Source organism: Magnusiomyces paraingens (assembly GCF_902498895.1).
Source record: "Magnusiomyces paraingens strain CBS 517.90 genome assembly, contig: contig3, whole genome shotgun sequence".
In the NCBI taxonomy this organism is placed as follows: Eukaryota; Fungi; Ascomycota; class Dipodascomycetes; order Dipodascales; family Dipodascaceae; genus Magnusiomyces; species Magnusiomyces paraingens.
Genome location: NW_022474069.1, coordinates 985,826 through 1,011,762, shown reverse-complemented (window position 1 = coordinate 1,011,762; position 25,937 = coordinate 985,826). Strand labels below are relative to the sequence as shown.

The 25,937-nt window shown below is 33.7% G+C and overlaps 7 protein-coding genes across 7 annotated transcripts; 3 read left to right on the top strand and 4 right to left on the bottom strand.

The window, feature by feature from the left end:
• Positions 1-1,297: 1,297 nt before the first annotated feature.
• On the bottom strand, positions 1,298-2,591 carry SAPINGB_P003612 (uncharacterized protein; the record flags this gene model as incomplete). The annotated part of the gene is made up of 2 exons (XM_031998329.1): positions 1,298-2,405; positions 2,452-2,591. 2 exons carry the CDS (start codon positions 2,589-2,591, stop codon positions 1,298-1,300), a joined length of 1,248 nt encoding a protein of 415 aa, XP_031854220.1.
• Positions 2,592-3,192: 601 nt separating this feature from the next.
• Positions 3,193-6,135, top strand: SAPINGB_P003611 (uncharacterized protein; the record flags this gene model as incomplete). Its single annotated transcript, XM_031998328.1, has 1 exon — positions 3,193-6,135. The coding sequence occupies one exon, from the start codon at positions 3,193-3,195 to the stop codon at positions 6,133-6,135; it is 2,943 nt and encodes a 980-aa protein (XP_031854219.1).
• Positions 6,136-6,721: 586 nt separating this feature from the next.
• SAPINGB_P003610 (uncharacterized protein) lies at positions 6,722-12,730 on the top strand (the record flags this gene model as incomplete). Its single annotated transcript, XM_031998327.1, has 3 exons — positions 6,722-6,755; positions 7,005-10,641; positions 10,690-12,730. The coding sequence occupies 3 exons, from the start codon at positions 6,722-6,724 to the stop codon at positions 12,728-12,730; spliced, it is 5,712 nt and encodes a 1,903-aa protein (XP_031854218.1).
• A 183-nt stretch (positions 12,731-12,913) lies between these two features.
• SAPINGB_P003609 (uncharacterized protein) lies at positions 12,914-20,350 on the bottom strand (the record flags this gene model as incomplete). The annotated part of the gene is made up of 7 exons (XM_031998326.1): positions 12,914-13,410; positions 13,464-13,547; positions 13,635-13,732; positions 14,510-14,882; positions 15,099-17,839; positions 18,167-20,186; positions 20,290-20,350. 7 exons carry the CDS (start codon positions 20,348-20,350, stop codon positions 12,914-12,916), a joined length of 5,874 nt encoding a protein of 1,957 aa, XP_031854217.1.
• A 461-nt stretch (positions 20,351-20,811) lies between these two features.
• Positions 20,812-22,265, top strand: SAPINGB_P003608 (uncharacterized protein; the record flags this gene model as incomplete). Its single annotated transcript, XM_031998325.1, has 2 exons — positions 20,812-20,817; positions 21,294-22,265. The coding sequence occupies 2 exons, from the start codon at positions 20,812-20,814 to the stop codon at positions 22,263-22,265; spliced, it is 978 nt and encodes a 325-aa protein (XP_031854216.1).
• A 58-nt stretch (positions 22,266-22,323) lies between these two features.
• On the bottom strand, positions 22,324-23,184 carry SAPINGB_P003607 (uncharacterized protein; the record flags this gene model as incomplete). The annotated part of the gene is made up of 1 exon (XM_031998324.1): positions 22,324-23,184. One exon carries the CDS (start codon positions 23,182-23,184, stop codon positions 22,324-22,326), a length of 861 nt encoding a protein of 286 aa, XP_031854215.1.
• A 1,868-nt stretch (positions 23,185-25,052) lies between these two features.
• On the bottom strand, positions 25,053-25,901 carry SAPINGB_P003606 (uncharacterized protein; the record flags this gene model as incomplete). Its single annotated transcript, XM_031998323.1, has 1 exon — positions 25,053-25,901. One exon carries the CDS (start codon positions 25,899-25,901, stop codon positions 25,053-25,055), a length of 849 nt encoding a protein of 282 aa, XP_031854214.1.
• Between the last annotated feature and the right edge of the window lie 36 nt (positions 25,902-25,937).

Sequence of the window (25,937 nt, the reverse complement as noted above, 5' to 3'; positions counted from 1 at the left end):
ATTATTTTAGCAGTATTATACTGACATTTTAATCGGATAGCCCTTCTGTGCCCGGTAATGTTTTCTATAGATGCAGGTTTCCTTGAATTTCACACATCCATCACATATGACCCCTCCGGAACACTAAAGAAGAGTTACTAAAATAATTCTGTTTCATTGCTCAGATACGTTGATGTCCCAGATAGTATCAATAAGAGCTATCTATACAACTAATGGTAGTCAAATGTTTTCAAGCCATACCTTGATTTTTCGTCTTCTACACCCCTCACATGCTCGTGAGGTGCGAGGGGGTCTGGGAACAGCAGATGTGCCTGCCATAGTTGTAGTGAGAAAAAAACAATGATAAAATGTGTAAATTAACAAAGGTTTCGTATGAAAGTACAAAGGTTTAAAAATAATTGTCGGAAAAAAAAAGTATTTTAATTCACAGCAAAACAAAAAAAAGAAAATTTATTAAAAATCTATTTTCAAAAAGTAAAAGAAATAAATCAATACAAAAAAAAAAATATAAGGAATAAAAAAAGGGACTTAAAAAATAGAAAATAAATATAATAAAGAACTAAGTTCTTTATTTGTGGTAGTATTAGTAGTTATTATTAATACTACTATTAAATAGTAATAAGTACACTTATTATAACTACTAGTAGGAATAAGTAGTAATAAGTAGTAATAAGTAGTAAGTTACATATTATTATCTAAGATTATCTAAGATATAATTTAAACTTGATATGTTTTGCATGAATAAATAAGTATTACATTGAATCACAGGAAAGAATAGTATTAAAAAGAAAAATGTAATAAAAGCCGCACAGATACTATGATGGGCAAGGGTTACTCAGAATTATTCCTTAAAAATATTATAAACAAACAACCCATTGATCAATGCATCATGATGCAAAAATACATTAATATTATTTAACTTAAAGCTTTACTTAAGTAAAATATATTAGGTCAAAAATTTGAGACGCAAAGCATGTTAAAGATGTTACAAATGACAAAAGAACCAATTTAAATATCAATTAATCACATAAATTATACCCATCATATTAAAAATAGACTTAGAAATAGATATAAATAATAGTTATTGAATAAAGGTAATACTCTAAATATATGTTTAGTTTCCTGTTTTCATCAGCTTAGCTCTTACCCTTGATCTTAGGATAGACTTGGTTTCTCTTGGGTAATATCTTGTAATATTGTGCTGATGGTTGCGATGATCGTATCATGATACTTCTTTGTTTTAGGTTATTGCCACTTGAATACATAACCCTAACCACTAGGGGCATCCCGTGACATCTCAATTTTGGTTCTTTAAAGATTGAAATAAGTTATTGATAACTTCTGGGCTTTGGCTGAAAGCACCATCCATGGTTTGGGCTGCATTTAGCTTTATTGGTAGAGGTTTTGACGAAATACTGCTAATAGAATTCGAGTCAGGGGCCGGAATATCAAGGGATCCAGTTGGTGTAGTAGTCGTTCGTCGTAGATTTAGATTAGACTTGACTGTGGGTAAAAGGTCTGTCTCTCTTTTCTTAGGTTTGGTTAGCTCAAATGGTAAATCTGCTTTTTCTTGACATGTTTCATCAATCTCACTGAAGCCTTTAGTGCAAGGATCGTTTAGAAAAGCAACTCCTTTGCTGTTTAATGAAGAATTCGAATTGTCAAATATATTTGTGTTAAACCTTTTGGTGTTTAGAAAAGGATGGTTTAGACATTCTTCGGCAGTGATTCGTTTTGATACGTCAATTTGAAGACATTTAGAAATAAAATCTCTAGCTTCATCGGAAACTTCTGTCCAGTACTCTTCCGGCTCAAATGAATAATCACATGAAAGGATCGCCTGCATTTCTTCGGCACTTGTGTCTCTATCAAATGGCGTATAGCCACATAGTAGAAAATAAGTAATAACACCTATAGCCCAAACATCGACCTGTTTTCCATGTCCAGATTTTTTAAAAATTTCGGGCGCCATGTATGCAGGTGTTCCACAAGTCGTTGTAAGCATTCGAAATTGTTCCTCATCGATTATCCTACTTAGTCCAAAATCAGCAATCAGTAAATCTGAATCTTCATCCATGGTTCGAAACAAAAGGTTTTCTGGCTTTAAATCGCGATGGACAATACCATGGGAGTGAAGGTAAGCGACGCCAGAAACAATAGATCTTATAATTTTCACTGCATCAGATTCATAAAAAGAACCTTTATTGTATATTCTATCAAAAAGCTCATCGCCTCGAGCAACATCTGTGATGAGGTAAAGATTATTTGAGGTCTCAAAGTAATCTACTAGAGTAAGAATGTTTTTATGACCTTGAGAAATACGTTTAAGAACAATAACCTCATTCCGTACCATGTGTTCACGTCCTTTCATAAGACGTTTACTAATAATCTTTGCAGCGTAACATCTAGTTTATGTTAGTAGACAAAAATATTACCTCAAAAAACACATACTGCCCAGATGCTACATGAACTGCTTCTCGTACAACAGAATAAGTCCCCTTTCCAAGAATATTTCCGATTTTATACTGACATTTAATTTGTTGATGAGTCTCTGTAGGTGGTAAGGAAGCAGCAGTAGTTGATATAGACATGTTGAACTGAGAGTTGTGTGTTTTTTTTTTTTGAAGGTTCAATAAATATCTTGATCAGATTCCTTTTGTTTCTTTAAATGAAATACTTTATCAGCATTTGTTATTTTTCTTTAAATTAAAGAACTTCGTATATTAATTTAAATTTCACGGATAATCATAAAGATAGAGCATAAGCCTATTAAGTAGTATACTAGATAATTTATATGACATTTTTTTGTAATTTAACTAATAATAAATCCCAATACCCTAAATGCCATGTTATCATATGCCTACAAAAAATGTATGCAATAGTTTGTTGTCACAAGTTACGTGAAATGGCATTATTCCATCTATTTTGTTATTTGTTAAATTTACACCTTTTTGCCTCTTTTCTCTTTCCCCCCTCTTTATCTCATAACTTTTAAGTCAACCGAATTTATTTTTTTATACATTTTTTCATTTTGTTACTTCTTTTCACTTTAATAAAAGCATTAGTATTTATTGAAGTTTTTTGAATTATTTAAACTAATTCAAACTAATTTAGACTCTTAAATTTATAAGTAGTCTAGTAAGATACGTTATATCATAATCATTACGAGTCCTTGCTCATCATTCTGTAGAAATGAGTGATCACCAAAACACTCCCCTTGGCCCAAGGCCTAACTCTAGAAGCTCCAGACAGGGTATCGAAGAAGAAACTGAAACCCCGGAACAAAATTTTCAAGACATGCCTTTAAATCCGCATTATTCCTTGACTTCTACTGTATCTACAGGTTTTCCTGTTACTCAGACTAACAATAATAGTAACATGGCCACCACTGTCTTATCTGATTCGACCCTTGACACAGAAATCATACCAAATATTTCATCACATTTGCATGAATCTAGGACAAGGGCTCTTTTTAATAACATTAGATCTCGTTTACCTATTTCGAATACTTCTGGTACGCCTTCTTTCGAAAGACAATTATCAGGTGAACCGGCTAGATCCGAAGCAATTATTATAGATTCAGCTATGAGCGTTTCATCCTCTTCATCATCATCAACTGAGAGCTTAAAAAGGCGACGTAGAACCAACTCTGAAGACTCTTCTAGTTCTTCTAATGAAGCAACTAAAAAACGTTCCCGGTTTCAATCTTCTAACTTACGATCTACTTTATCCCATATGAGGTCCATGCTTAATGGAGGGGGATCTGGAAACTCTGCAAGCCCTGAAACTTCAGATAATATTGATGCGGAATACCAAAGTAATGCATCGCAAAGCAAAAGTGAATTAGAAACCAATAATTCCGAATGTCTCAATGACACCGGAAACATAAATAAAGATGAAAATCCTCAATCAACTTCTGCGGTTGGTTCACAAGAAAGCCGTGGACTAAACTCCATTTTGCCTAATTTTGAGACGACTCGTAACATAGAAAATTTTACTTATACCTCTTCATCTGCCTCTAATTCTCCAGTTTCTTCGCTTGTTGATAGATCTTCTCTGAGTTCTACTACTCCTTTAACAACATCTCTTGATACATCGACATCGAGAAGCCGCACACTTTCTAATGCTGGCAGTCGTTTTCGTGATCTTCTTCTTGGAAGACCGCTTTCTAGGCCTGGTTCTTCGTCGAGCTCTCAAACAGCTAACACCATTGATCGAAATTCTAATAATGGTAATTTGTCTTCTACTCAACAACTTAATCATGGATTAAACCCTTTTCGCAGTAGAAATACTACCTTGACAAATCAAAATCAAACATCTAGTAGTATAGAGTCTATGAATTCTAATAATGGAAACAATTTTGAATCATTGAACGCAACTCGACGCACTGCTGCTGAAACTCTTATTGCTGCCTCTGAAAGTAGGTCGTCAGAACTTGTTTCTTCCCCTTTTTCTTTGGAAACTCAACAAAGACATTCCAGATTTTTCCCTTCCACTATGCCAACTGAAAATTTATCTACTATAAGATCGACTTCTTCACAAGAAAATAATTTAAATACATCGACTGACAACCATGATAATGACTTAGCTTCCACTAATAGATCAAACAGAACTAATCGTAATATTGCGGTTGAGAATCAGGTATCTGTTTTAGCTCGTCTTTTAGTGATTGCTGCTACAGCTACAGCTTCTTCGTTTATGTCTGAACAGGGTATAAGAACCAATTCACTTCATCGTATGAACAACAGTTTTTCAACATTAGGTAACAATTCAAATGTTGAAGATGCTACTGAAAGTTCAAATAATGGATCATCAGAAAACTCAGTTTTAAATCGTGAGGAATCTATGGAAAATAATAGTAGTATATCGACGAACACATCTAATCAAACGCTTAATTCCTCAGCAAGTAACTCTTCAAGAAGTGATACATCCTTTGAAAACTTTTTAAGTGAGCTCCGCAGTGGTTTGCTGGCTACAGAGCTTTCAAACACTCTTCATAACACCAATCCAAGACGTGCAATGAATTTCGTTAGAATATTTCAATTCAGCCCTAACGAACCTCGAACTGAAAATGGAGTTAATATGGTTCCGGTTCTTATTGTTGGTGTGAGATCGGCTGACCAGAATACCCATCGGAATTCTACTCAAAGAGATGCTTCAGTTCGGACCACTAACGATAATCGATCTTCTCAATTATTTTCAAGCACATCAACACAACCAGCTAGCAATTCAACTAGTTCTTTGTCTCAAAATCAAAGAATTGAAACACCGAGACCCTCTATATTAAATGATGGTCATAGGGAATCTTTGACTGGAAGTCCTGGAAATTCTCTTGGTGAAATTAATTCCGGCAATAATAACCGACGATTTTCATTTCTTGAAAGAAATTCAATTGACACTAGTATTCGGTCCTCCTCACCTTTAGATTCACAAACACAACCTATAAATTCTTACACATCTTCATTTACATCCACATCAACTCAAGAGACAGCTCCTAGGTTTACAACAAGGGCAGGACCAACAATAACACCAACAATTTCAATCGATACAGAAACTGAAACAGCCACAGAAAATCCACATATAGAAACATCTTCATCTTCATCTTCATCTTCATCTTCATCTTCATCTTCATCTTCATCTTCATCTTCATCTTCTGATAGCAATATTCCAACTAGACAGTCTTGGATGGTTTACGTTTTTGGCGGCACGTATCCAGAAAACCATCCTGTATTACTAAGACCAAATATTCTTTCTGAAGATGCCTCTTATGAAGATTTGTTGGATTTTGAAGCTCTTTTAGGACAGGTAAAGCCGCCTGTGGCTACAGAAGAAGAGTTAAAAAATGCAGGCGGGCTATTTAAAGTTGGTGAGGAGGGACTTGATCAAGAAGTCATGAAAGAAGTTGAAAGTCGTTGCTTAATTTGTTTAAGTGATTTTGAGAAAAATGAAGAATGCCGTAAACTCGAACTCTGTGGTCATGCATTTCATCGCGTTTGTGTGGATCAGTGGCTTACTACTGGCCGCAATTCATGCCCAAAATGCCGTACAGAAGGTGTAAAAAAACTTAACGAATCATTAGGAAATTCAGAATCCGAATCAGAATCAGAATTTCTTGAGAGAAATCCTTTTTTTTAAGCTATCAATTATTTAAGTATTTATAACATTACAACTTTTTTTTGAAAATGTAAAGTTCTAAATTTTTTAAAAATCTGGTATACATGCCTATTTGCTGTTTATTTAATCATTACATTAAACTAAACATTTTTTTAGAATATATTATTTAATTTAATTCAATTAACACCGTATTTACAACTAACATAATTACGTCAATCTTATAGTCATTACAATGTATATACATAATTTATTAAAATTACTTAAGCAGTGGCTTTCATATTTTTACCCTAAACCTGATTAATATTAAAGTTTTTTGACCATGCCGCCTATATCAAGTTAAATTTGATTGCCATATCTGTTCAAAGCTTTATTGAGAAACTCAGAAATATCATGAATTAATCCCACTTAACACATATCTTAATAAATGAATAAAACTCAATAAATTTCAATAAATTTCAATAAAATTCAATAAAATTCAATAAAATTCAATTTATTTACAACTCGCTTTGCTGCGCGATTCAAGAGTTTTTTATACAGTAATTTTACAAGCCATCAAATTTATTATTCGGTTAATTGGTATGAGGAAATATATATCATATTAATCTACATGAAAATAATTATACTTATTGCTAAGCATAAAAGTTGGTTAGATTTGTGATTTGAAGGAACTATTTGAGACCACTTTATGCCTCCAAAATCATCAAAAGGGTCGAGAAAACGGCCGTCAAAAAGCCACAAAAAAAAGGTAAACACATCACAGTCATTGGGATGCGAATCAACTAATTTGCTTCAAAATATCGATGGTAGCTTCAGGAAAAGTAAAAGTAAAAGTAAAAATAAAAATAAAAAAAGTGACAGTATAAAAGCTCCTATACCTAAAAATAGTTTAGCGAACAGATCAACGTCGACAGTTTTGTCATCCCAAAAAGCTACAAATTTGAATTCTGTCGATACTTATAAAGAAGAAAAGCATTTCCTCAAAGATAGTTTAAGCTTGTCAGAAGCAGTTCACAATGATAATGTCGATTATTTTTTAGAAGATAATTCACGTTTTCGAAAGGGACCAATTCTAAATTCGGAAATTGATATTGTTCGGTCAACAAAGCGTGCTAAAATATCGAATCATGAAAGCAATGACTGTTCAAATATAATTGAAGGTAAATGCGTTTCTGAAAACGAAAATGAGTCGATGTTCAATGTTTCTCCAGATAGAAAGCTGGTTTTAGGTGGTTCAAACGTACAAGGAAAATCTAAATCTTTATTTGGGATATCTTGGGGTATAACTCGCTTATCGTCTGAAGATACATTAAAGAATTTAAACGAATCAACTCAGGACATGAACAAAAAAAGTCAATTGCCAAAAATAGTTCTTGAAAATGATTATAAAAAAACAAATGAACCCTGTGCCTTAGAATGTAATAAGAGCGCTATTTCTTCAAATACAAATATTACTGTTACGGGTAGCCTGGATATTTCCAAACGTCTTGATCCCGACTCAGAATTAAGAGCAAAATTTAATTATCATTTATCGTCAAACAATACTAATACAAATATTGGATCTAACTTTCAAAATGAAGCCAAAGATAATGATAATTTTTTGAACTGTATACCCCCAGCAACTTGCCCTCAGAATACTTTGAAAAAAAATACCATTCCTATAAATTCCAATAAAAAGTTAAATGAAGAAACATTTTCATTTGGTTTAAATGTCACAGATCCAGATAAATTAAAAGGAACATCAACTAGCTTTCAAAAGGCTGGAAGATCTAAATCTGACGCCCCAGAGTTTTTCTCACCGACTAAACCAGTCGAAGCATTTTCTAAAACATTAATGTGCTCTCCAGACTATTTGCGAAGAGATATTGGGTTAAATCGAAACAGTGATGCTAACGAGCTTGATTCTATGAAGACATATCACTCCCAAATTCCTGTTTTAAACCCCGAATCTTTAGAGCTATCTCCAATATTTTGCAAGACGAATGATAATTTGATAAAAAATTTTTCCCCACCTCTTATTAAATCTAGAATTGGGCTAAGGCGCAGTAAATCATCTGAACATATTGATGATCCAAAATCTGGGGCGCATGCTGAAATACTTAATCTGGCGAACAAAATTGTTAATAACACCGAATATAATGATGTTAAATTATTATTGAGTAATTCTAATACAAATAATGAAGAAACTAAGGATTTAATGGCTTCGAATTTGCCCGTTTTAGTGAATTCAATATCGTTAGCTGAAGTAAAAGTTGATTTACCCAAACAAAAACAAATGGAATCACTTAATTTAAAGCATATGGAGGTTCCTAGAAAGGATCTACAAACTTTTTTTACAAAAAGCGCCCCTTCTAATAATTCAAACTCAGAAATTACAGATGAGAGAACCATCCAAAGATCTATTCTAGCATTAACCACTAATAATGAATTTAATGAATTTAATGATTTTAATGAAGGTGATTCAACCAAACCCATTTTTGTTATAGCTAAAAACGAAGACGATTCTACTAATTCTGCTAAAAATCAAAGTTTATCAATGAAAATTACATCGACTTCCCCTGAGCTCAATAAAAATGATAAACAGATTTCTAATTTAGATTCCAATTCTGATTGGGATAATGACATTGATGATGATCTTATTAATGAAGCTTTTACTAGCCTTTCTAAACCTGTAAAAGCAGTAACATTATCTGAGATCATACCTTCTCAAAGTGTTACTACTGTTGAATGCAAATATCCACAGATGATTAATGAAGAGCGTCAAACAAATCCCTTGAAACATATTGATTCTATTTCTACCCAGAAAGAAAATAGTAAGCCGGAAAATTTTGACAAGGATTTCGATGAAGATTTCGATGAAGATTTTGATAAAGATTTTGACGAAGAAACTATGAAGGAATTACAAGGTTTTTTTGACTCATCGCCCATTGCTAAAAAAAACGAAAATACAATATCAAACACTCGATCAGTAGTAGATGAACGAGATACTGCTAACTCACTTGCTCAATCAATTGAACACACACCTTTTGATAAAAAATATTTATCGTCTTCTTTTTTAGACATTCGAAACATACCTAAAACTCGTGGCAGAGTACCAACCCAACCTCCACCAGCAATAAAGTCCTTATTAAAAAACCCCAATCTTCTTCGATACTATGTATTTTCAATAACTGAAACACCAACATCTGCTAACCATCATCAGTATGATATAATTGCAATTGATCAATATGAAAAACGGACCAAAATCATTTTAAGAGATCAATGGACTGAATGCCCTCCCTCAGTAAATGACATCGTTCATGTTATTATAAAACCTAGACATCGTTACAATCAGTGCAATACTTATAGCCCCAAAAATACTGGGTCTATTGATATTTCAAATAGCTTAGACAGCGCTAACAACAATAAAACTTATATCAACAATCTTGATAAATTTGAAAGGGAAATAATTGTGGATCGAGAAAACAATATCTTCATTGCTTGTCCCGATGTACTTGTTATTGCAACAGCTGTGGCCCAGTCTTTTTCATGTATTAGAAAGGTAGTACTACAAAGTAGAGTTAGACTTCCCGATGGAAAACCATCACCACCAATGGTTTACGGCAATATGATCCATCAACTTATTCAGTCTTGCATGATAGATAATTCTTTTGAAGAGAGCTACACCTTTAAAAAAGTTGATGAGATAGTTGATTCACATCTAGAGAGTCTTTTTCTTTGTGATATTAATAAAGAAGCAGCTGTAAATTATATGAAAGAAAAGATTCCTGTTATTTTACAATGGGGGCTCAAATATATGAAAGACTCTTTGAATCCAAATTCTAAGACGCATGTCCATGGGGATAATAATTTTGAAAAATTGGCTATTCGTCAAGTAATAGATGTTGAGGAAAGCATAATGGCACCTACTTATGGGATCAAGGGTACCATAGATGCAGTGGCAAATATTACAACTGCTTTTACAAATAAAAACAGTTTTGATTTTAAACCAAACTCATTACCTATTGAACGATTTGTCCCAATAGAAATTAAAACAGGTCGTCGTATGGATGCCAGCCACTTCGCCCAAATTTCTCTTTACAATCTTCTTATTGATGAAAAATACAATTTTTTTTCGGGAGAAGTTCGGGGTATATTGATCTACACAGAAACTGCGGAAACTTACCAAGTACCTTGTATTTCCAATGAACTTCGTGACGTTATAATTGCGAGAAACAAACTAGCAACTTCTATGAAAAACAAATTACAATCTTTACCTGAACCTACAGATCATAAGGATACCTATTGTTCCAATTGTGAATATTTCAACTCTTGTGTTTTGTACAACAATGTTGTAGAAAATCAAACAGCCAAGGATTTTGGAGATTTGTTTGAAGAGTCTTATCAAAGCTTAATAAAGTCAATTGGTCTTCCAGAGCGCGAATTCTTTTTAAAATGGGATAGGTTATTGGCTAAAGAAGAAGGAGAAATGGAAGGACATTCAAAAGAGTTGTGGACAATGATTAGTTCTGATCGTGAAGATCTTGGAAGGTAAGTTTTTTTTTTTTTTTTTTTTTTTTTTTTTCTGACATTTTATAGATGCTTTGCTCATGTTAAACTTCAAAATTTAGTTTCATCTGGTGGATATGTTTATAATTTTGAACGTTTCTCATCTCATGATGGACCATTTAATATTGACGAGTCTTTTATTAGTATCGGTGAATCAGTATTTATTACTGATGAAGAAACAAATGCTGTTATAACTCGTGGAATATTTTATGGAGGAACTCCATCTCAAATCCAAATTCATTTTAGCTCACCAATAATTAGTCCATGGGATACAGATACACCATTGAACAAAGACTTTAATTCAGCTCATCGTCAACCATTTTCAGTTAACAATGGATGTTCATTAACCAACTTTTCTAAACGGAAACTGAGGATTGATTTAGACGAATTCACTTCGTCATTAGCACTTGCCAGGCGTAATATTATTGAACTTGTTTTGCAAAAAGATGATGATTCTAAATTACGAAAACTCATTTTACACAACGAAGCCCCTTCTTTTACGCCTATGTTTCCCTCATATACAATACCAGGGTTGAAAGAAGGACGTGTAGGTTTTAACTTAGATCAGCTTAAAGCAATTGATCGAGTAATTAAATCAGATCCTTGCACTTTGATTTTGGGAATGCCTGGTACTGGGAAAACAACAACTATTGCAGCTCTTATTGATACATTAGTCAACCTCGGCAAGTCTGTTTTATTAGCTTCCTACACAAACTCAGCTGTTGACAATATTTTGCTGAAGATCAAAGATAGCGGATATGATATCTTAAGAATAGGTCGACTTTCTAGTGTTCATCGTGATGTTAGAAAATTTGTTCCTGGAAATATTAAGGAAAAAGGAGATATTGAACGTCTTTATATGAGCCCGAGGGTAGTTGCATCTACTTGTTTGGGTATCAGACATTGGGTTTTTTCTAAGCGTAGCTTTGACTACTGCATTATTGACGAAGCATCACAAGTGACTCTTCCTGTTTGCATAGGACCTTTGATGCTTGCAACAAAATTCGTTCTTGTTGGAGATCATTATCAATTATCGCCTCTTGTCAAAAACTCCGAAGCCCTAGATGGAGGTCTTGATATTAGTTTGTTCAAATATTTGAATGATAAGTACCCGCAATCGGTTGTAAACCTTGAGCATCAATATCGAATGTGCAAAGAAATAATGGTGTTATCTAATAGTCTCATTTATGAGGGGCGTCTTAAATGCGGATCTAAAAAAGCGGCTTTTCAATATTTACCTATACCTTTGGAAAATGGTATAGATCATTGGAAATCAAAAAACTTATCTTCACAAAATGATTGGCTTTCTTGGGTCTTAGATGAAAATCGTAAAGTTTTATTTTTGGATACTCATAATATACCAAATTCTGCCGAAACAAACAAAGATGAATTACTTCAGAACAAAATGGAAGCAACGTTAGTTTATATGATAGTTGAAGCTTTCTGTGCCAGCGGCGTTTCCGAATCTAATTTGGGTGTTATTTCAGTTTATAAGTCTCAACTTAGACTCATAAACTCAATGTTAAAACATCGCAAAAAAGTGGAAAGATTGACCGCTGATCAATTTCAAGGTAAAGACAAAGACTGTGTCATCATATCGTTAGTGCGCTCTAATTCTCAAAATCAAATCGGCGATCTTCTTCAAGATTGGCGCCGCTTAAATGTTGCTTTTACGCGTGCAAAATCCAAATTAATTATTATTGGGTCCCGAAAAACTTTAGAAACAGCTTCAGCCCTTAAAGCTTTTTTAAAACTTTTAGATGACAATAACTGGTCCTATGTTTTGCCATCCTCTGCAGATAAATCATATAAAATTCCAGTTCCTAAGAAAACTCCAAGATCTCAACATTCTTCAGGTTCAACACAAAGCCAAGATATTGATAATACATCAATCGGTCAAAACATCCAAACTAACTCTCGATTTCGAAAGTCATCTGAATTAGAAGAATTTGGGACATCTTGCCAAAGAAAACCAGCCAGATTTGGACCTGGAATTGGAGCTCATATTGGAAAGTTAGGACCAGTAACTTTAAATACGCTAGCAGAACTGGGTGTTAAACCAAAAAAATAAAAGCTTGATGCATTCAAAAAGATACCAAGTTCTATTTTGGTGCTAGCCATAAAAAACAATATTCATTATTTACTTTTGGACAAAAATCTTGATGTTTTATTCGTAGCCTTTTCATTACTAAGAATTTTGAGTTGACTTGATAAAAATTTCATAAGAATCTAAAATTATAAATTATAATTCCTGTTACAGACTTATATTTTGAGAGGGCTTGACTGTTGTAGAATTAGCAGCAATTTTTGCAGCTCTTTTTTTTTTACGAATAAGTTCTTCAACTTTCAAAAACTGTTTTATACTGACATTAAGATCATCCTCATAATCATCATCAAAACTTTCAAATCCATCATCAACGCAAGAATCACTTGGGAAAGGAGTGACTGTAGTATCTTGTTTGGTTTCTTTTTGTTCTGTTGTTCGATTCTTTGGTTCCGGACCAAGAAGTTCTTCTGGCCATTTTATATCTGGTCTTGCCATTAAAGCAGCTCGGGCCTCTTTTTTTTTGGATTTCCAATCTTTTATATCTTCTTTATACATTTCCCACACACAATCAATGCATCCAGACATACAACAGTTGGTAGGCTCTTCTGGACGTCCCGGCACTTTAACACCAGCCACAGATCGGGCATATTTTAAGGAATCCTGACGAGAAGCATCACGAGACCCCTTTACACCGAAAACAAGCACTAATAAATATTAGAAAAATTCAAAACTTAATTTTTAGCAATATTTTACTTACTGGCACGTTCTACATTTGATAAATGCTCATTGTTAAATGAGGTAAGAGAAGGATCGAATGACTGACGAGGTTGCTTTGCAGCCACTAAAAAAAATTAGTAGTTAGAAGTTAGAATTTTTTTTCATAAATCAAATCATATATAATTTTAATGTTATTTATAAATCTACATACGATCATAGAAATAGTATGGATTTTTTAGTTTGTGATTTGAAAAATGGAAAGAGCGTAATTGAATCTTTGTAAAGCTAGACTTTTTAGTATTTTCCAGTCTTGTGCAGAGAATATTTGCAGATGACGAATATTTTAGAAATACAATGAATGAAGGCTCAAAAAGCCAGTTTCTTTTCGTTAATGATAATTTCATAATGAAATAACACAGATACCTCTGGCGTTAGTGAATTTATAGGCTGTGGTGAGATTTTTTTAAAAAAGGTGGAGTGGACGACTGGAGGTCACGAGGTTTAAATAAAGTGCGTCAAAGCCTGAAACATTGGTGGACGAATAGAATAAGACGTTTATCAAAAACTGACATAAAAGTATGCAAAGCGCAACATTCTGTCATCAATATTTTAGGAAATTTAAATCAAAAATTTAGTTCCAAGCAACAATTAATTAATTGATTAATTGATAAGCGTCACTAGCATTTTATAATTTATAAAGTAAGTGCCCTAGAAACATTTATTATTTTATTATAAATTTTAAAACACTAATTCAATTATAATTTTAATTAACTAATTAGTTACACATGAACATCAACACTTAATTAATTAAGCTAATCAGCATAATTATTAGTAAAAAGACTTTAAAACTCAACAATTATTTTTATTTAGTAAAAATACAAAGCTTGCTACAGTATTGCTTTTTTGTTTTTTTAACTTATTCTTATACCCAGGCTTCCATATTCAGGTCCGGTTGGTTGAATAATTCCTGGTATAAGGGAATCAGCCATTTTTTCCAAATTAAATGGAATATATTTATAAGAGATAGATGGTCCCAGGAGAAGAGAAATATATAGTAGAAGTACCAAGAAGAAGATTATTGAATACCGGGTGACAATACGAGATCTAATGACCTTTTGTTGAGAAGAAAAAAGAGGACGACGAATTTGTCTGCTAGGGAGAAGCCAAAAAAGCATGAGAGTGTGCCATCTATCAATGTAGGGAATAATAATGATGGGTATTTGCAAAAACAAAATAAAATGACAAAGCGTAAAGTCCATAGTAAAATGTGACATTTCCATAATTTTGCACAATAATTCTCTCAAAGGTTGGGTAATAATGTGCCATCCTAGATCAGCTTTTAGCCATTTTCCTGACCACCAAACTCTGTTACTATGGTCATGTTTAAACTCTCTTGAAAGAAACAAAACTGTCAAAAGCTTAAAGACAAATATTTGAACAGAGATCCCCGCAAGAAACCCTAATAGTCCTCGAGTAAAATCCCAATTTTCCATAAAAACCATAATGTTGAAAAAAATAAGGTGTATGACCACACAAATAACATGTATGATTGTAGCAATAGTTGATGCAGTATTTTTACAGCAAAGAGATAAGAGAGGACCCGCTGTACATGATAAAACAAATTGAATCAACAGTATTACAGTATTTACCAGAACTGGACCGAAAGCACAAATACCTAATCTTAACAAAGAGTTGGTTGGGCGAACCCCTCTAATATCATTTTGAGAATTTGAAAATAAGTAGGGAATCACAGTGAAAACCATGGCCATTAAAGGGCCTATGACTTTAGATATTAACAAGTTAAAAAATAAAGGCCTCTTAACATCTTTTGCATCAGCCTCAGAAGCTTCTCCAATGGAAGGAAGCTTTTTAAACCCAGTAAGACTTGTACGAAGACGTCTTGTGTATCCGACCCAAGAGGATTTATGCCATTTTGTATTTCCCCTAAAAAACCAATGAATAAGTTCTCGATAGTCCAAGAAAAACTCATAGAAAGAAAATTGATGAGGGTTATATATATAAGGAGCAAAAGTAAGTGCAACCGAAGTGAGCCAAAACCACAATAGACAAATTCGCCACATTGTAAAGCTTGTAAACAAAAGAACCATAAGTGAAAAGGCACCAAAATAAATTGATTGCTGAGCAAAACGAGTATAAAGAAGTGAAAATGATATTCTTGTAGTGGCGAATCCTCTTCCTGTTGATATATATTTTGCACCCCCAACAGCGAGATCATGAACTAGTGACTGAGCGTAGATTTGACAAACAAAAATTTCAAACAAAGGGGATAATGAAGCAAAGTGACGACTTAAACGTGTCAAAGATCGCCAAATACCTCGTTCAGTCATTTCCTGAACAAATAACGGAAAAAATGAAATAAAGAAAACGACAAATATTGACAATACACATCTTTCAAGCCATTCAATTACTGGGATGAGATTATTACAGCCCAATGGATGATGTAAATTTGTTATAGGGGCGTGACGATCGTACTCACAAATCGTAGAATCACGCACCAGCACAGACATGTTAATACAAACATATAAAAATAAAGATAACGAGATGCTGATAAACATATTGTTAATGTGGAAACCAGGATGAGCATAGTAAAAAGACAAAAACCTGTCCAATGTTAAATGAGTTCCAAGATAAAAATACTCTCGAGAAAGCATTTGTTCTCCCATTCCAGCACCGATCTTTGTGGTAAAATTAAGAATAGATCCAAAGCCCATGTCTCGACCTTTTCCACATTGCATATATTCGCAATGTTTGATTTGCCCGCCGCGCATAACTGCATTCATTCCAGCGTAAATATCTTCATTTAAATGAAGACCTTTCTGGGCTTTGGATACACCACCTCTAGTTGTCATAAAAATACCATTTAAAAAGTCGGGGTGTCCATAATGGAGTTTTCCTCCAATCTTAGCCAACGTTCGAGCAAAAAGGGTACCGAAAGTTTGCTCCTTGCCAGCCGCAACGTCTCCTAAAACGCCTATATTTTCTGAAAATATATATTCACGAGCCCCAATAATTGCAACAGGTGCGCGAGGGCTAGGCCTGGGTCGAGAGCCTGTATCCCTTGGAGGTCCACTTGGTTGACCATAAGGATGCTTAGGAGCTTTCATTTCTTCAAATTCTGCTAAAACACTTCTTATTTTAATACACTCTTCAAGGTAATGATCTTGATTTGCATCAACAAGTTGTATGTATTCGCCTCGATAAAATATGATCGCATGATTTTGGTTGTCACTTTTACCATCACCAAGTATAGGGTTTCCTGAAAGTCTTATCTTGTAACGAGGTTTTCGTGACCCATCTTGGAGGACCTGACAAGAACCATCAATAAGAGCTGAATAAAAAATCGGTTCTTCACCTGGAATAGGGGAAGGTTCTTCAATAAGGTAAGCAATCTTCATATCTGGATAAGCATGAAGTAATAATTCTTTTGCGTGATTTTCCTCATCGTTAAATTTAGAAAGTCGTTGTACTGCTGCAATCAAATGGAATTTTCTTCTGGCTTGCAAGTCAAGTTCAAAGTCAATAGATTTGTCCTGATTTACATTTTCAGGGAGGCCGCTAAATTGTTCAACGCTGTACAATAATCTTATTGCACGGGAATAATTCATAAAACCAGATATAGTACGATACAAAGTTTGTGTTCGAAGAGAAGCCCAAATGCGGGTACGAAGAGTGAACTCAGGTGTACATTGCTTAAAACCAACACAATAAAAGGGAACATCACTGTATTTAGACTCGGGACCATCATCCTCTTCATCTGCGGTAGTGGTATCGGTACTTTGAGCGCTTCTTGATCGACTGCAAACAGTGCCACCAATATCGTTGCGATGTTTGGCGATTCCTTTACTATCACGAACAAAATGTTCCCATTCAGATGGTTGCAGTTGTTTTAAATATTCTAGCAAAGTAACTTTCGTGAATGGATTATCTTCACGTATAATTTCACGTAGAGTCAACATTATTTTTTCTCCATAATGAGGAATCAAAACAGTAAAAGTTGGCATAGCGTCAACAGGACAGGCCTTACCAATCGGGGTACAAAGCGATTGCGCAAAAAATGATATTCTTCTTTCTGCTTCGGTTTGAGGCTCAAAATAAGGCGTACGACTAGAATTTTCTTCGCGGGAAACGAAAAACCGAGGTTCATTTAAGGATTGTTCGCCATTATCCGAGACTTCATTACGATATAAAAGTAAATGAACAGATTCAGCAGGCAAAAGGTGTTCCGAATACATTCCAGCAATAATCGAATTCCAGACTTGGGCCACATAATGCTTAGGTTTATATTTAAAAGAACTTCGTTCATGAACGTAAAGTATTTTTTCATAAATACGTTTAGGCAGGCGAGAATAGATATTTTTCCAAGGTGTCCAAATTGAGCTTCCAAGGTAAAAAGACCTAAAAACCGAAAATAATGTGTTGAAAATAATGTACCACAAATATGTATCCAAAAAAAACAGGATCAAATCAGTAACGTACATTAATATAAGAAGAACATATGTTTGTCGACGACATAAAAAAGTTCCTAAATAAGTGTCACCAACACATCCTTCTAAGTCAACCACAGATAGTTCACGAACTGGGTCACGAAGTGACAGGGTCAAAAAAAAATAAGATTCCGTAAACTTCGCAACAAAAACCCCAATCCACATTCCCACGGAAATCATCCGGTCATTCTTCATCAAATTTGGAAAGTATACAGCAAAAAAATGAGTAGCTAAATACCTCCTCTCAGTTCCAGAATGAGTAGTATATTCCCCAAACATATATGATAAAGGAATAAATGAAAAAAACAATGTAGATATAATAGCACAAGTCATCTGAATGGCGGCAAAGACGAGACCAACGTCATCTTCATCTTCTCTGGAAGTAAAAAAGAAATTGTACACCGTGGGCGCCACTAAGAGGCATAAACATGCTAATAAAAATAAAATTCGAGAAGCGATTGGACGAGACCCAGAATATTTTCGAGGGACAAATTTTAGTTCACCAATAATAGCAAAAATATTTATCAACGGTCCAATAGCACCACCTAATGCAACAATGGACCAACGAATATGAGCAGGGGGTTGATTGTTTATCATGTATTCGTAGCCTTCAGTATAAAGTGTCGGTGAATTAAATGCTGTGTAAAACCAAAATACAGATAGATGAATAATCCAAATACGATGAAAATTGACGCAAATATGCCACCAGGTCCTGTTTTCGGTATACGTTTTGTAAAATGCTTTATTCCATTGAATCCCTTTTAATGCATGGTAACGCTCTTCTTTAGGAATATCCATCAGCCGGCGTTTTTCAGGTGTCTGAAGACGAAGAAGTCCTTCTCTATACCAAAAAAGCTGATTCATGTCATCGTAGCCAATGATCTTGTGATGGTCCCGTTCTTTATGAACAAATCCTCCATCGTCAACACGCTCATATACTTGGTCACGACAAAAACGATATAAAGGTGTGATAACAGCGTCTAAGAAATGCCCTTCTTTGGCATCTTCTAAATCTTGATTATTAGACCCATATTTCCAATAGTCCCAACAACTTTTATAAATAAAGCACAAACATTCAGGCATGAATCTAACTTGGTTTGCTTCTCCCCAGCAAAGAAGATATAAAACAATTTGAGAAATACGCTCATCATTTGTGAGACGAAGCATACGTTGTTTCCAGCGATACTCTGCGTTTGCAAGACCAAAGTCTAAATTATCGTCAAGAGTTGGTGTTTTATGTTTTTTCAAATAATTAATAGATGAATCATCGTTGTTTTTAGATTCTTTGTTTTGTTTCTGATTTTCAAGTAAATTTTCGATGATTTTCTGCTTCTTCTGTTCACTGACACGCCCATATTGGTCTATATTATCCCAACCGACCTCATCGTGCATATCCATTTGACTAGCTAAATACCAACGACGATAGTTAGCATTTATTCCACCAATATAATCAGCATGTAAAGTGATTAGAGACAAGTCACAACCCATTCTAGATGCTCGAGAATCTAATTGAGTCATTAAATGGTCAAACATATTGAACATATTATCTTTTTGAAAGCCAAATTTCTGTCGAAAACAACCAAAAATTTCAGCAATACGGTCTATAGAAACCGGACCTCTGGGGCCAGTGACATTGTGCCATGCAGGATAACTCCATTCATTCCAATTAATTCCATACTCAGGTTTGTCCTGTGCATTAAATCCTTTGGTAGAAACAAAAATTGGAGTACCGTCAGCATTCATTGCAGACTGTGCGTTGCGAGTATCAAAGTATGGTGTCTGAAATCCATAAGAGGGTGTATACGCTTCTGATTCAGAAAATTGATAGTCTTTTTCCTCAGAAGTCGCAGAAATTGCATCCTGTGTATATACTGTAGATCCATAACCCGAGACACTTTTGTCATTATAGTCACTTTTCACGTTACCAGAATTGCTAGAAACACTTCCGCTATTATTTTCAGTTTGGGAATAATGTAAACTAGTGTCTTTATCATTACTCATTCCCGAGCTAGAAATACCGCTGCTGTGTAAATTTGAATTTCTACTAATATTAGTAACATCACTATGTTCTGCCGACAGGATAGATGGATAACTATTATTTGTGTTACGACTACTTGCCGTATTTCGGGAGTTTAACCCGGATGAAGAAGAGTAAGAAGTAGTCGAATTAGTTGTCGTGCCACTTCCAAGATTTCCAGGCGTGTTAACAGCATTTCTGGTTTGAGCTGGTGCGTTACCCTCCCATTCTGTACTCGATTCTAAAATATGTTAATATTGAAAATAATTTTTCAATTGTATATAATCATTAAGATATCCAAAACTCTCACATTCTGATATATCTTTGACTTATTTATAGATCACCATAATTGCTTGGTTGTTTGGCACTTGAAATTTGACGAAAGTAATTGTTAGCGTAGCTCATTGTAACAACAGCTAGCCTTCAACAAATAAATTAAAAATCAAGAAAAAGCCGGTAAAAAATAATTCAAAAATTTAAATCCTGTAAAATGTTTCAATATATCTGTACAGGTTTTTTTTTTTTTTGAATATTCTAGCTATCCCTACCATAGACGTTAACATATAAAAAGAACAATAAAACGATGAATCATACCGGTGAAGAAAAATCTCAAAGAAGTTTCCCAAAAAAAATGAAAATATTAAAAAAAAATATTCCCGATGAAAATAATGATTATAATAAAATTAAAAGGAAAAGAGAAATTTGTGAGCTTAGTTAATATATAAATGAAAGTGTTATTTAAGTGAAAATGTGGTAACAGTGAATCTGTTGTCGATAGTTTATACATTTATTACTAATCACTAATTTTTTATCTAGATAGTTTAACTTTGAAATGTAACTAAGTTACATTTCAAAAAAAAAAAAGCATGACTGTAATAATTGTTTTCTACACATTGACCATTTGATTTTGAATTATACATGCTTAGTCGAAAACGTTCCTTTCCAAGTTACCTCGAATTATAATTTCAAATTGGAAATATCATAATCGATATCGTTAAGGATATCTTTATACTTTCTTTTAAAAAAAATGTATTATTCTCAATTTTTTTTCAAACTCAGAAAATTGGATCTTATTTATCAGCCTTGTTTTCGATCTCTTAACACAATTTCACGCAGTCCCTGTCTTCTTGGTGAATCAAAGAATTCACCCATATTACTGAATAGATCTACAAATTCATTTAAAAAATCTAATTTTAATAGTTCGATTTCAGGTAAATTTTTAACTGTAACAATACTACCAAGGCTGTTTACTACTGATGCTAATGGAGATAAAAATAAACAAAAAAAAAGTGATATTGGTAGTAATTTTCAGCCAGTTGCAGATGGCTTTTTTGAAGAAAAAATTAAGACAGAGCCTTTCAATTCCCAAGGTATTACAAATAATTTGGAAGCCCAAGATTTAGAATCAGGTTCTACTAAGGATATTTTAGAAACCAAAAATGAAGCTCTAGATGATTTTAAAAATGCTAGTATAAACAATGACTTTACTAATGTTTCCGACGATATTAAGGAAACCGAATACAATTCTTCTGAAGATGTGAAAGATGTTGATTTAGTTTTAACTAATAGTTCAACTCCTGATGACGAACCATCTAGCCCTGGCCAAACACATTATTTTGATACTTTTAAAATATACGCTTCTTTAAGATATTCCGGTTTTACTGAAGGACAATCAGATGTAATAATGCGAGCAATTCGTGGAATGCTTTTTGAACGACTTTCAGAATGCAAAGAAGATAGTGTGGCGAAAAGTGGTATTGAAAATGAAGCCTATTTATTTCAAGCTGCTTGTTCTGAATTAAAAACAGAAGTCCAAAAAATGAGAGAAATGCAGGGTACTGATTATGGGTCTAATTTAGCTAGATTACAAAGAGATGTTGAAATCGCTCAACAAGAAATGAATGAAAGCATGACAACTTTAAAAAGTGTCGTGGATCTAGATATTAATGACCGGAAAAATGCAAAAAAAGAAGAGGAAAGTTCAACACTTCTAGAAATTCAAGAATTAAATAACAAAATTGCAATAGAAATTATTTCAGATTTGAAATCTGAAATTGAAGCATTAAGGTGGCAAACAACTCGCCGAGGTTTAGCAGCAGTCGTTTTTGTAGCATTTGCTGTTTTAGTCGGAATTGCTAATACCAAAAAAGATGATAAAACTCAAACTACGTCAATTAAAAGGAAAGATGAAGGTATTGAATACTCAGTTCCAGTGCTCGTGCCTTTAGCTGAAGATGTAAGCTTTGACGAAACTATTCATGTTCCTTCATTGCAATCTGTTTTAGCTCCAGATTCTACAAAAAGTTCGCCTAAAAGATAAAAATATATGCATCACATAAATTTAAAAGTTTATTCTGTTAAAAATATAAATTTGATTCTTAAAGTTTGTGTTTAAGCTCACGCTTAGCAAGTGCAGCGAATCTTTTTTGCGGGACGCCTTTAGTGAACTGATCTGTACCAGCGACAACTTCAAGAGCATTGGCTTCAGCGTAGTTTTTCGCTGTTGACTTTCTCATTAGTTCTTTAGTAATAATGAGAGACTCTGGATGAAGATGGTAAAACTTTTCTTGAATCAGCTTTTGAATTGTTTCATTAAAGCTTTCTGTTGTATATTCCTCAGAAGAATATAATTTGTTTACGAATCCCAGTCGATAAAGTTCATTTGCATCAATTGGTGTCGAAGAAAGAAGAAGTTCGCTTGCCTTAGAATGACCTAGACGGTAGGCAAGAGAAAACGATGCGGCACCTTCAGGTGCCAGTCCAATGTTGGAAAAAGGCGTTAAAAGCCAAGCAGTATCTCGGGCATAAATAAAATCAGCCATTGCAACAAGTGAAGATGTTAAACCAATAACTGGTCCATTAAGGGCAACAACAAGAACCTTAGGATGATTGTAAAAGCTTTCAGTGATTGTCAAATTGCGGGTACCAAAGCTATATGCATAAGCAGTTCGAACTTTTTGATTCTCATATTCTGCAGGATCAGACGGATCATCTATTTGCTTAAGTTCAATGGTATCCTCTTTTTTAGAGCCAGAGCCGGAACCTAAGTTGGCACCAGCAGAAAAAAATTTACCTGTTCCTTGAATAAGAGTAACAATAGTATCGGGATTTTGAGCTGCAAGTAAAACTAACTGTTCCAAGCGACGATATTCAGCTCCACTAAGAGCATTATACAATTGTGGAATGTTAAGTGTTATGACAGCTGTTTTGCCCTTGACTTCATAAGTGATTTCGACCATTATTAATAAGTGTTCAAAGTGAATATAAAAAGGATGAATTTAAAGAAAGATAAAACTGTAGCTATGTATATAAAATTAAAGAAATTTATAAAGTATATATAGGAATATTCTTATGTCAAGTTGGATATTTGTGGGGATATCTTATGTGGAGAAATAATAACCCTCGGTGTTTCGCAAATTCCAAAATGTGGGGGGTTAGAGAAGGGGAGAAGGAAATCATAATAAAAAGTAAAGAAGGATTTCGAACACAATTTTTTTTCAAATTTGAAAACAATTCAAAATAGTCCCTTTGTATTGAAAATAATCGAATTTTTTATATTTATGAAATTCAGCTGAAAAGTTTCTAATTAGATAGATTATAATCTATTTCAGTCAGTTGTCTTTGATGATATACAGATAATTATAATTATAATTAATTGTTTAATTGTAAAGCATGGTTAATTTCATTTTAAAAATTAGCTGGACCGAGGTTAAACAAAATTATATGATAATGTCATCATTACATAATAACCTTAATATTTTTAAACTGAAATAATTTTATTAGGTTAAGGGTTTTCCACTTTAAAATTAGAAACATAATTATCTTTAAACATATGTTAATGTACGTTAGAAATTTCTAATTTTTTTAATAATTTACATAATTTATGTCTTCCTTGTGTCTACACTATTTAACATTTTCTAGTAACTCACTGAAATTTAAATATTTTTCTGTTATTAATAGGGCCTGCTGTAGAAATCTACATATATTTATTATATTTGATTGGATTTGGTCTACAGTTTATGCTTAAAATTTTTCTGTTTTTAATGATTGAAAGAATTTCTCGTGTGGTACTAAGTATGGAAATGATATGACTTAGAAACACTATTCAAACGAAGGTGTAAATTTGGAAATGCACATATTCAGGGTGAAATAAGATATGTTGGAATAGAATTGAAAGATTCCTGTAGTCCATAAATATAATAGGTTTAGTTCTTTAAATAAAAATGTGTAAAAAACATGGATTTAAAATATACATATTTATAATAAAAGATACACTTCTTGCCATTCTTCCATTGCTTGTTTCTTTGAAATTCGAATCGTCTGATTTTGTTGTTGCTTCAGTGTAAAAGGTTCAACCTTCTTGCATTTTCGCTTTTCAACCTTCTTAATCATTAGGTCTCTATCATCTCTCGCCAAAATGTAAAGCGTGGTTAGCTTTGCAATTGGAGATTTCTCAATCAATGCTAACAAATGACCATTAATAGGGTTGTTTTTGCTAGTATTCAGGTGTAAACGAATATCTTTTTGTGTCATAATACCAGCTTCCTTTTGTAATACCGCGAAGAGAGAAGTAAGTAATTGTTATATTCTATCTTTTGATAAAGATAGAGAAACCATTACTGGTACTACTCTCGTCTACTTCTTATAAGGAATTATTACGAAAAGGTAACGGTTGCGTTCAAAAAATTTAAACCAGCCGGGTTGTCGGTTCAATTCCCAGTTTCCAAAGGATAACCTCTACAGACCGCCCGCTTCTATGGGCAAAAAAAATTGTTGACCAAAGACAGATCACAGCAAATTTTGGTCTATTTGATTTTCCCCACATACCTTAGCACCATACAAAAAACTTCGAGCCGAGATTTCCAACAGGTGATTTATAATTATAGATTAATCATTTAATTTGTTAAATTTTTCGTTACCATATAATTCTTAAACTCATTGATAAATAATGTATTTAATTTAATTTATCAATATATTAATAAAGATATATATCCTATATATAGGATATTCGACAAAGGTAATTATAATAAAAATATGACATCGTTGTAGTATTCAAAAAGTTATTTCAAAATTTGATTAGATCAAACAATAGGTTTTTGAAAAGCAATCATTTTTGAAGACCGCAAGTGCCATCTGAAGTGAAGGCAACAATTTTTCCACCAGGACAAACGTTGTCACAGTATAAAGTGTAAGCTCCAGTAGAATCTGGGCAAGCATAAATGGTGCGTCCACCCGGAGTAATATATCCACCTTCAGAAATCCAATTATTAAAAGAGGATCCACTTTGTACAATTTGAAGAGAACCATCACTGTTTACAACTACTGTTCCAGAACTAAACCCAGGGGATGCTGTGATCAATGAGTTCCCATTAATAATGTAGCTAAACGGAACAGAACCATTAGCAGGTGTGAGTGAAAGGATACCATTAGGGAGAATATAAATGGTCACAACATTAAAATTAGCAGAAAAGTTAACTTGGTAGTTAGCATTTTGGTTAGTGTTGTTGTTCTGGTTTTCATTGGAATTATTGTTCTTGTTGTCGTTATTGTTGTTGTTGGCATTTTTGTTGGTATTTCCGTTTGTATTATTATTAGTGTTATTGGCACTGTTATTAGATGTATTAGTATTGGAAACTTTGTTAGTAATGTTTGACACATTATTTACTGTATTTTGGCCCAAAGTAGTTCCACCAGAAGCGGTTCCACCAGAAGTGGTTCCGCCTGAAGTGGTTCCGCCAGTAGTTGTTCCAGTGATAGCCCCACCAGTGGCTCCAGTTCCAATAGTTCCCCCAGTGCCACCACCAATCATACCTGAAATAACTCCGGGAATTACTTTTACACAGGTAGAACACTTGGATTTCGAGTCATAACCCCCATTTCCAGAGTTAGCCTCAGTTACCGGAGCTGCAAATGAGTAAGTTGCAAAAAGAAAAATAGCAGTCTTAGAGAATTTCATTGTGATTAATATATATGCAGTGTAACACCAATGGGA